The 12,795-nt window shown below is 43.9% G+C and overlaps 1 protein-coding gene across 1 annotated transcript; it reads left to right on the forward strand.

The window, feature by feature from the left end:
* The first annotated feature begins 10,168 nt into the window (after nt 1-10,168).
* Nucleotides 10,169-10,834, forward strand: LOC124274786 (uncharacterized threonine-rich GPI-anchored glycoprotein PJ4664.02-like). Its single transcript, XM_046710164.1, has one exon. The coding sequence runs from the start codon at nt 10,169-10,171 to the stop codon at nt 10,832-10,834; it is 666 nt and encodes a 221-aa protein (XP_046566120.1).
* The last annotated feature ends 1,961 nt before the right edge of the window (nt 10,835-12,795 follow it).

Below are 12,795 nucleotides of genomic sequence, written 5' to 3' on the forward strand. Positions count from 1 at the left end.
GTCATTATCCCAGTCCAACACCTCTACTGACATCATGTGGCTCTTTACATGCACTGTCATTATCCCAGTCCAACACCTCTACTGACATCATGTGGCTCTTTACATGCACTGTCATTATCCCAGTCCAACACCTCTACTGACATCATGTGGCTCTTTACATGCACTGTCATTATCCCAGTCCAACACCTCTACTGACATCATGTGGCTCTTTACATGCACTGTCATTATCCCAGTCCAAAACCCCTACTGACATCATGTGGCTCTTTACATGCACTGTCATTATCCCAGTCCAACACCTCTACTGACATCATGTGGGCTCTCATTACATGCACTGTCATTATCCCAGTCCAACACCTCTACTGACATCATGTGGCTCTTTACATGCACTGTCATTATCCCAGTCCAAAACCCCTACTGACATCATGTGGCTCTTTACATGCACTGTCATTATCCCAGTCCAACACCTCTACTGACATCATGTGGCTCTTTACATGCACTGTCATTATCCCAGTCCAACACCACTACTGACATCATGTGGCTCTTTACATGCACTGTCATTATCTCAGTCCAACACCTCACGGTCAGTATCTGAAACGGCATCCTCCTTTGAAAATAGACACTAATATGACAGTCATTTTATTTGTGATATAGTTGCTGTATGGGCCTTTGTAGATTGTAGAGAGCATAGGTTTCCGAAATAGTTTTGGCCTGAGTAGAGAAATATTACGTCGAGCGAGCCTTGGTGATTCAATATCGCACTTGGCTCTCTGCGAGAAGCTTTATATATGTTTGTGAGTTTACAGTAATGTTTACAGTTATACTGACTGCGGTAACGCCTAAACCTTCTTAGAGCCTTCCTGGTTTCCGACTTTCAGTATTGGTTTACAAAATTCAGGATAAAAATGTTTTATTCGTCTGTTCAGGATGCGAATCCAGGACACACTGACCTAAATCTGTAATTCCCTCTTCGTGAGACGTTTCAATTTCAGTAAATGAAGAATTGTTATAAATATGCATGGCTTGCATCAACGCTAAAGTAAAAAGGTTTTTCCTTCTATTTATTCCAAACAAATCTGCTGCCGCTGGAGTGGTGATCATCCCAATCTGCAGTAAGCTTAGAGTGGCTAGTGGAAGAAAACCTGCAGATAACTCCAGTCAGGATGTAATCGGTCACCAACGTTTAACATTTCTACAAACTCAAATAGACCAACAGATGCAAGAAAGTAACCAATAACACAAGAACCACTATCTCCTACAAATGTAAGCTCACCATCTTTATCGCCTTCAACTCGCCCATTCAATATAAACAGACCACAAACAGCATAAAGTGCGTCCAAACCTATGAATTATGTGTCATGTGACACACGCTGCTCAACAGGGGCATTATCGTCAACAACATAAACTAGTGCTCCAAAGAAACTATACACCGCAAAATATTACATAAAAAATAACAAAATAATAATGAAGTCGCACACGTAGAGACCCATCCTTTCCGGTAACAAACAAACGAAAAAAGTTAACGAATCGCCTAAACGTCGTAAAAAATCCAAAACGACTTTTTTCGAATGTAACAGGAAATGCACATGCATACTGACGGTATAAAACAGGATACGCGACACGTGAGCAACACAGTAGTAAAACGAAATAAACAATATGCCATGTTTGAGGCAAATCGAGAGAGAGAGAGAGAGAGAGAGAGAGAGAGAGAGAGAGAGAGAGAGAGAGAGAGAGAGAGAGAGAGAGAGAGAGAGAGAGAGAGAGAGAGAGAGAGAGAGAGAGAGAGAGAGCTGCCGGAATGGCCCAACGAGGAGCTAACCGCACCGCCATTGCCAGAACCTTCGGCTGCACCCGATCGAGCAACTGTCATCAGACTGAAACAACGACTAAGACAAACAGGCAATACGTCCGACAGGCCAAAGAGTGGTCGACCACGTTTGAGAACTCCCGGTGATCATAGCCACATCCGGACAATTCATCTCAGAAATTGTTCTGTAACGTCGACGTCAACGGCAGCGACGGCACTATGACTCCGTATCAGTCGACATACAGTTTACCGGCGACTGGTACTCGAGCACGTCGACACTTACTCGACCGTCGAACCTGATATGACTCGCCAAAACCGACGTCGTCGATTGACATGGACCTGGCTCGTGTTTACAGACACGAACGGTGAACGTTTAGCTGTGAATTGCGTTCAGCAACTCCGAGCGTTTGGAGCCGGTAGCGTGATGGGTTTTTTTTTTGCTTTGTTTTTTATTTTGGTGTGTGTTGTTGTTGTTGTTTGTTTTTTGTTTATTTGTTTGTTTGTTTAATTGTTTTTTTGGGGGGGGAGAGAAAGGATATGTGTGTGTGTGTGTGTGTGTGTGTGTGTGTGTGTGTCTGTGTGTCTCTCTGTGTGTGTGTGTGTGTGTGTGTGTGTGTCTGTCTGTGTCTGTGTGTGTGTCTGTGTCTGTGTGTGTGTCTGTGTGTGTGTGTGTGTGTGTGTGTGTGTGTGTGTGTGTGTGTGTGTGTGTGTGTGTGTGTGTGTCTGTGTCTGTGGCCAGATTTGTGATTATTCGTGGCAGCCTGAATGCTTGAAGTGTTGCAACCCGTTGTGTTGACATTTATCAAGCAACAAAAATGCGGCATTGTCTACCAACACAATAACAGATACCCCCATGCAGATTCCCCTACCTTGATACCTCACACATGCAGGTCCCCCCCTTGATATCTCACACATACAGATCCCCCTACCTTGATGTCTCACACATGCAGGGCCCCCCACCTTGATAAATCACACATGCAGATCCCCCCACCTTGATGTATCACACATGCAGGTCCCCCACCTTGATATCTCACACATGCAGATCCCCTACCTCGATAAATAAAACATGCAGAGGCCCCCACCTTGATATCTCACATATGCAGGTCCCCCCACCTTGATATCTCACACATACAGATCCCCCTACCTTGATATCTCACACATGTAGATCCCTCACATAGATAAATCAAACATGCAGATCCCCCAACCTATATATCTCACACATACAGATCCCCTACCTTGATATATCACACATGCAGGTCCCCCTACCTTGATATCTCACACATGCAGATCCCCTAACTTGATAAATCACACATGCAGATCCCCCACCTTGATATATCACACGTGCAGATGCCCCTACCTTGATAAATCACACCTGCATCCCCCCCATCTACCTTGATATATCACACATGCAGGTCCCCCACGTTGATATCTCACACCTACAGACACCCCTTGATATTTCACACATACAGATCCCCCAACCTTGATATTTCACACATGCAGGTCCCCAACCCTGATATCTCACACACGTATATCCCCTACCTTGATATCTCACATATGCAGATCCCCCTACTATGATATATCACACATGCAGATCCCCCAGCTTGATATCTCACATAAGCAGATCCCCTTACCTTGATATCTCACACATGCAGATCCCCTACCCTGATATATCACACATGCAGATCCCCCTACCATTATAAATCACACATGCAGATCCCCCCATCTACCTTGAAAAATCACACATGCAGATCCCTCACCTTGATATCTCACATATGCAGATCCCCCTACCTTGATATGTCACATATGCAGATCCCCCCACCTTGATATCTCACATATACAGATCCCCCAATCTTGATATCTCATACATGCAGATCCCCCTTTCTTGATATTTCACAAATACAGATACCTTGCTATTTGACATATGTAGTTTTCCTAGCCTGTCTTCCTGGTGTCTTTTTGAGGTAAGTCAAAAGCAGCTTGGAGATGTTCAACAACGTATATGAGAACAAATGCTATATATCCTATGCATGTAGATCCCAATGTGACAGCTGTTGATCCCACTAGTTTGATGTTTAATGTATGTATTCAAGATATCGGTATATCACTGGGCCATTCTACATATGGAGTGGGTTACTGGACAGCGATATAGTTAGATGTGACAAGAATGGACGCATATTGCACATTCAGATATGTGTTAATACATTCTAATTATTCTCGTATCACGAAAACAAAGATTTATTCATCACGGAGGTGTCACTGGTCTAGCTTTTAGGTCAAATTATGTCGGGGATCAAGTTATATTCTTGACACCACGAATACCGATGAGAGTAGCGGGTGAATATATCAGCTTCATATTCTCTGGGTATTTTACTATGCTGTTATATTTTTCCCCAAACCTACATTTCCACGGTTTAGTTCCAGCTGAACCTGTCCATTGTCACAGGCCTGGCGGGATCTCTTCTGCTGCATGGTTGAGTATAACACGTATACGAAGTTCAGGGGGAGTATGAGTTGATCTGCGCACTATTTGGCCAGAACGTCCAGGTTCCATATACGCTATATAAATAGCACCCTCGTTCTGGAGCACAGGCTCATTCAATCGACAGGTAATTTCGTTTTAAGACGAAACTAATTAACGCTAACTGAAGCGCTCTGTTGGTTATTCTCTTCACGGACGTTTTCATTTACTAACAGTTGAAGTCGAGTAGATCAAATTGCAGTTTACTTCAAATACCGATCGCTGACTTCCTAACATTTGGCTCGAAACAGGTGACGAACGGGTGATCCGAATAGAAACTTCAAGGTCAGCTGAGCTCCCACAGTTAAAAACTGTCGGAGTTGTTAAGTTCCACCACTCGGCTCCACGCCATGTTCCAGTCGGACAAACTCCTCACAGTGAGAGGTTGGAAAGTGCCATCGTGGAGCTTTCAGTGAAATATGCACTTGCATCTCCCGTGAAGTATATGGAATGTCGTCACAAGGTGGAAACAAATGTGCCATCAAAGTGCTATTCGTTAAACCTGATATCACGATCCCATGAACTATGCACAAGAGGTCAAATACCAGAAGCTAATTAAATTAAGCTCCACGCACCAATGCAAAGCCTTTTTGCTCAAAAAAATATTGAGTAACATTTTCCAGAAGTTTATACTTCTCAGCTTAATGATGTGTGCATGTTTATGTAAGCAGCGGGGCTGCATGTAACACCACTAAAAGATGCAGAGCTCAGTATCTCAGACGGAATTCATCCCATGTTTCTAAATTTACTTCCGAGGGTGAAAAGAAATGTTTTGGGTTTTTTCAAGAATGACAGAACATGATCACGAGAGTGTTTCCCTTGTTGGTTTCCGTTTCGTCACATGGGGCGCGGTGGGCGAGCTGTCTAAGGCGCCAGGCTAGTGATCCAGCAAGGTTGAGGTGTCGGGATTGAGCCGAACTGTGACCGGGTGTATAAACCCTTGGAGTCAACTTTGTGTGCAGACTCTTTCAGTGTTGTCACACCCTCTAGTGTACAGTACACAACCCTGTGCACTTAAAAGAACCCACGAATCCGTTGGTATGTGACCAGATGGTGGCCACATGAATACGTGCAAACATCTAGTTGCGGGTACAGCAACGTGGAGTAAACTTGGACAAAATACTGTGACTATGTGTCCCAGTCCACCCAGCTGCGAATGGGTACCTCGTAAGGATGGGAAAGCCACATTAACTCGGTGCGCCTAGTGGCTGCAAGAGTTGTATACTCCCCAGCGAGTTGAGATTGATAATACGATGTGCCGTTGAGGTTGACATCCAATGATCGAGGGGAAAATACCAGCGCCTTGAGCATGCATTAGTTGCCTGGATATGTGCGCTATATAAATATCCTATAATATAATAATAACCAATATTACAGGTATACACTAGGTATTGTGCTCAACTTGGTATGTATAGTACGGTAATGACGGTCACACGCTACTGTATGGTCCCTATACATAGAACACAAGTACAAGTTGTATGTATATTGAAGCCATCCACTTGAGAACGTACCTGAATGTTGTAATGGTGTGTTTTCATTCTAGTCACTCTTGAGTTCTTACTTGTTTCTTTGCCGATTTCAGAGACCAAAGCACCGTTTAGAACTAATGGCCAGTGATAGTGATAGCTGACGGCTGTATGTTGCCGGAATAGCCTTCCCTTTCCTGACCACGGGAGAACGTGATGTCACTGAAGCGGCTCGTGTTGACATGGATCACATCAAATAAATCAGTTCCAGATTCATGCCATGCACTGGTTGACACTGACACAGAAATGACCAGCAGTGATAGGGTTTGGATACTATGGCAATACGTCATTGAACTTCTGGTCAAGTTCAGTCATCGCCATATGAACAATAGTCAGAGGTGCGCGAGGAATTTCCAAAAGTGTTTTTACTGGTATATGGGAGATTTATGACCTAATTTGAACTTTGTAGTCATGACCCTACATTAACTGTCTGGGTTCCACAAGTTATGCAAGGATATCTGTACGGGGGGTTGGGGTAGGGAGTGGGGGGTGGGGGTTTGTTACTTATGGCTGCTACCATCCATTGTATTGTTTTGTGTCGACAAACCTATAACTGGATGTTTATCTATAATATATTAATTATTTATAGTGCCTGTGTGGTCAATTCTTCACAGGTGAAATTAACACCAGCAACACAAGACTGAGTAACAGGCGCTGTTGGGTGTCCTATAGTCTGTCTCACAGTGCCTGAACCACGTTATGTTCCCTACAGCCTAGCCTTCCCTGTAGTGCTAAAGCCCTGAACGAAGCAAGTCTAGATTTCCCCAGGTTCAGAATCTCTGGTCTCCCTAGGGCTCCTTTTCAATTTAAATGGGCTTGTTTGTTACTATCAAAATTATATATATTCAGAGACTAAGCCTTAGTCTAGGTGTCCTACACAGAGATAACCTAACACCAGCAACACTAGACTGAGTAACAGGCGCTGCAGGGTGTCCTACACATAGATAACCTAACACCAGCAACACTAGACTGAGTAACAGGTGCTGCAGGGTGTCCTACACATAGATAACCTAACACCAGCAACACTAGACTGAGTAACAGGCGCTGCAGGGTGTCCTACACAGAGATAACCTAACACCAGCAACACTAGACTGAGTAACAGGTGCTGCAGGGTGTCCTACACAGAGATAACCTAACACCAGCAACACTAGACTGAGTAACAGGCGCTGCAGGGTGTTCTACACAGAGATAACCTAACACCAGCAACACTAGACTGAGTAAGAGGTGCTGTAGGGTGTCCTACACATAGATAACCTAACACCAGCAACACTAGACTGAGTAACAGGCGCTGCAGGGTGTCCTACACAGAGATAACCTAACACTAGCAATACTAGACTGAGTAACAGGCGCTGTAGGGTGTCCTACACATAGATAACCTAACATCAGCAACACTAGGCTGAGTAACAGGCGCTGCAGGGTGTCCTACACAGAGATAACCTTTAACTAACACCAGAATTCATAACAACCTTAACAATAAACTTATATTTCTGCATAAATGTTCCGGCTCAAAATATGGTCATTTGTTGTTGTAAATGATATTTTTTTCTTGATATAATTGACAGTTTGTGCGTATGGTAGCGGTTACTCACAGGATCAATAATGTTTCTCCAGGGTGTTGTTACACTCACTAAACTTGGCTCTTTCAAATCTCTCTCTAAGATGCCGGGGAATTGTCCTAGGGTGTCAAATAAGTGGTCATAAATCAGCAGCCTCCACAGTGGGTACGTGAGGAAGGGTGTAGATGTTCCTGTAAAGTCGACCTGGCTACGGAGGATTTTGGAGTGGAGAGAAGGTGTCGGCGAAATGGTTCGTTAGGGGAGTTTCACACATGGTAATGGGGGTCATGGAAAGAGTTAAACCTGATCTCAGACTTCTCTGCCCGATCTGATAAATTGTTGGTCAGCGAGTGGCGCATGGTGGTTGGCGTGGGTGGAGCCTGTCCGTGGTCGTAATGTGAGCGTTAATGCACATGGCTCCTGTAGTAAGTGGGTTGATTGCTAGAGTGTGGTAGAGTAGGTCGAGTACTCGCGACAGAAAGGATGCAGGGTGACGTAGAGTGCTTATCGCCTTCCAGAACTAATGCTAATCCAAGACGATGTCATTATTATATCTTACTTCACTTTTACGTTACTGTATAAATAACTTGTCAACCAGCTCATGTTGATTCAGTTGTTTCTGCTGATAAACTGTTTGGGGGGTAGAATACCTTGACCATTCCAAGAGTTTACTTGACTGCCAAGGCGTGCTCCCATTACAATCAGTCCAGCTGTTATGTAGCTTGAAGGTATGTTGCCAAGAAGCTGCCTACTTTTTCTCAAAAACATTCAAAGCGATGCGTTAAAAAATATATAAATTACTCTGGACCTAAAACAATGTAGAATGAAATATGCATTGGCGAATGTAATTGCAAACAACATGTTGGATTGTAAATAGACAGTAATTGATAATTAGCGATTGTAACACAAATGGAACATAAATATGATCTATATAACCTAGTCCAGTGGAGTATTGATTAGTAGACATGGAACACTGACTAAACACTGAACGGCCAAGCAACATCACGCGGAAGAAATAGATCCATGTGTATGAAGGACTCTGGCTCACATATGACAACACATCTTGAGTTGAAGGCATCATAACAGGTCGTTTTAATGGCACCCTTGTTTAACATTCAAAGTGAATGTGGCTTTACTGGAACTAAAGTCATCATACAAAAGACACCACGTGAAACAAACACCCCACTACAGCGGTCATACATGGGACAGCACCAGCAACAAGTACTCCACTACAGCGCCATACACGGGATAACACCAGCAACAAGTACTCCACTACAGCGGTCATACATGGGACAACACCAGCAACAAGTACTCCACTACAACGGTCATACATGGGACAACACCAGCAACAAGTACTCCTCTACAGCGAACATACATGGGACAACACCAGCAACAAGTATTGCACTACAACGGTCATACATGGGACAACACCACCAACAAGTACTCCACTACAGTGGTCATACATATGACAACACCACCAACAAGTACTCCACTACAGTGGCCATACATATGACAACACCAGCAACAAGTACTCCACTACAGTGGTCATACATGGGACAACACCACCAACAAGTACTCCACTACAACGGTCATACATGGGGCAACACCAGCAACAAGTACTCCACTATAACGGTCAAACATGGGACAACACCAGCAACAAGTACTCCACTATAACGGTCATACATGGGACAACACCAGCAACAAGTACTCCACTACAGTGGTCATACATATGACAACACCACCAACAAGTACTCCACTACAGTGGTCATACATGGGACAACACCTGTAACAAGTACTCCACTACAACGGTCATACATGGGACAACACCAGCAACAAGTACTCCACTACAACGGTCATACATGGGACAACACCAGCAACAAGTACTCCACTACAACGGTCATACATGGGACAACACTAGCAACAAGTATTTCACTACAGCGGACACACATGTGACAACACCAGCAACATTTATTCCACTACAGCGGTCGTACATGGGACAACACCAGCAACATTTATTCCACTACAGCGGTCATACATGATACAACACCAGCAACAAGTACTCAACTACAGCGGTCATACATGGGACAACACCAGCAACAAGTACTCCACTACAACGGTCATACATGGGACAACACCAGCAACACGTACTCCAGTGCAGCGGTCATACATGGTACAACACCAGCAACAAGTACTCCACTACAGCGGTCATACAAGGGACAACACCAGCAACATTAATTCCACTACAGCGGCCATATATGGGACAACACCAGCAAAATTCATTCCACTACAACGGTCATAAATGGGACATGGGACAACACCAGCAACAAGTACCCAACTACAGTAGTCATACATGGGATATAAATGGGACATGGGACAACACCAGCAACAAGTACCCCACTACAGTGGTCATACATGGGACAACACCAGCAACATTTATTCCACTACAGCGGTCATACATGGGACAACACCAGCAACAAGTACTTCACTACAACGGTCATACATGGGACAACACCAGCAACAAGTACTCCACTACAACGGTCATACATAGGACAACGCCACCAACAAGTGCTCAACTACAGCGGTCATACATGAGACTACACCAGCAACATTTATGCAACTACAGCGGTCATATATGGGACAACAACAACAACATTCATTCCACTATAGCGGTCATACATGGGACAACACCAGCAACAAGTGCTCTACTACTCCGGTCATACATGGTACACCACCAGCAACAAGTATTTCACTACAACGGTCATACATGGGACAACACCAGCAACAAGTACTCCGCTACAACGGTCATACATGGGACAACACCAGCAACAAGTACTCCACTACAGTGGCCGTACATGGTACAACACCAGCAACAAGTACTCCACTACAACGGTCGTACATGGGACAACACCAGCAACAAGTGCTCCACTACAGCGGTCGTACATGTGACAACACCAGCAACAAGTACTCCACTACAACGGTCGTACATGTGACAACACCAGCAACAAGTACTCCACTACAACGGTCATACATGGGACAACAACAACAACATTCATTCCACTACAACGGTCGTACATGTGACAACACCAGCAACAAGTACTCCACTACAGTGGCCGTACATGGTACAACACCAGCAACAAGTACTCCGCTACAACGGTCATACATGGGACAACACCAGCAACAAGTGCTCCACTACAGCGGTCGTACATGTGACAACACCAGCAACAAGTACTCCACTACAACGGTCGTACATGTGACAACACCAGCAACAAGTACTCCACTACAACGGTCATACATGGGACAACACCAGCAACAAGTATTTCACTACAACGGTCATACATGGGACAACACCAGCAACAAGTACTCCACTACAGTGGCCGTACATGGTACAACACCAGCAACAAGTGCTCCACTACAGCGGTCGTACATGTGACAACACCAGCAACAAGTACTCCACTACAACGGTCATACATGGGACAACACCAGCAACAAACACCCCACTACAGCGATCTGAATGAGACAACACCAGCAACAAGTACTCCACTACAGCGACCATACATGGAACAACACCAGAAACAGTTATTCCATTACAGCGACCATACATGGGACAACACCAGCAACATTTATTCCAGTTCAGTGGTCATACATGGGACAACATCAGCAACATCTATTCCACTACAGTGGTCATACATGGGACAACATCAGCAACATCTATTCCACTACAGCTGTCATACATGGGACAACACCAGCAACATTTATTCCACTACAGCTGTCATACATGGGACAACACCAGCAACATTTATTCCACTACAGCGGTCATACATGGGACAATACCAGCAACAAGTACTCCACTACAGCGGTCATACATGGGACAACACCAGCAACAAGTATTCCACTACAGCGGTCATACATGGGACAACACCAGCAACAAGTATTCCACTACAGCGGTCATACATGGTACAACACCAGCAACATTTATTCCACTACAGTGGTCATCACGCGCAAAACAACTACTTAAGAACACTGACGGTATCTTCGATGTATTACTGGAACACCTTCCAAGAGTAGGTGACGTGTTGGTGGATCACAGATCCGTGTGTATGTTAATGACTGATGCCCAATGTAAAGCGTGTTTTTCTATGCACCTGTATGACCTCATCTAAATTCCACAACAAAGGATTTCAATATTATATACTTTCTGTTTTGTGAGGATTACATCGTATTTTTGCCAAGTATTGTAAATGCTGGCATATGTTCACTGATATCCTAGTCCTCTTCACAAAAACATACAGTACCATCCATTTCGGCAGTTTCTAGTGAGATCCACATTCTTGTGCTCTTTGTATGAAGACATTAAGCATTTAATTCCTGATTTCCTCTGGGAAATATGGCAGTTATGTGGAGGTTACTTCATACAAACTGATGGAATGGGAGAAAGGTCAACTTCATCATCAATGCAATTATCGTCATCACTTTTCGGGTTGATGGTAGGCCTACTGCGAATTGTAAATTTGAGACGAATGCAAATTAGGGAAAAAATATCAAATATGGCTTTGTACCAATTGTGAAAGACTGTAAAATAATTACCTTTCAAAGGGATCTCATTATTCTGTGTGTACGGTTGTGCTCTGAATTATTAACATGTGTAACCTACCACAAGCAGAATCACAGTAGGAAAAACAGCCGCTAAACACATCACTCATTTTCTTTTTGTGGAACATGAACATATTCGATCATATTGTATTATGTTCATCACTAGGAATAGATTCGGGTAGAGCGTAATGTCTGTTCATCAGTAGGAATAGATTCGGGTAGATTGCACTGTTTGTTCATCAATAGGAATAGATTCGGGTAGATTGTACTGTCTGTACATCACTACGATTAGATTCGGGTAGATTGTACTGTCTGTTCATCACCAGGATTGCATTCGGGTAGATTGTATTGTCAGTTCATCACTAGGATTAGATTCGGGTAGATCGTACTGCCTGTTCATCACCAGGATTAGATTCGGGTAGATTGTACTGTCTGTTCATCACCAGGATTAGATTCGGGTAGATTGTACTGTCTGTTTATGACCAGGATTAGATTCGGATAGATTGCGCTGTTTGTTCATCACTAGGATTAGATTCGGGTAGATTGTACTGTCTGTTCATCACCAGGATTAGATTCGGGTAGATTGTACTGTCTGTTCATGACTAGGAGTAGATTCGGGTAGATTGTACTGTCTGTTCATCACCAGGATTAGATTCGGGTAGATTGTACTGTCTGTTCATCACTAGGATTAGATTCGGGTAGTTTGAGTTCATCACTAGGAGTAGATTCGGATAGATTGTACTGTCTGTTCATCACCAGGATTAGATTCGGGTAGATTGTACTGTCTGTTCATCACCAGGA

The sequence above is a fragment of the Haliotis rubra genome, unplaced genomic scaffold, assembly GCF_003918875.1.
Source record: "Haliotis rubra isolate DU_JTF1 unplaced genomic scaffold, ASM391887v1 Scf1940, whole genome shotgun sequence".
Lineage (NCBI taxonomy): Eukaryota > Metazoa > Mollusca > Gastropoda > Lepetellida > Haliotidae > Haliotis > Haliotis rubra.

What these genes read in the sequence shown, in the direction of transcription:
- LOC124274786 (XM_046710164.1), top strand. Translation starts at nt 10,169, where the DNA reads ATGGGACAACACCAGCAACAAGTACTCCGCTACAACGGTCATACATGG.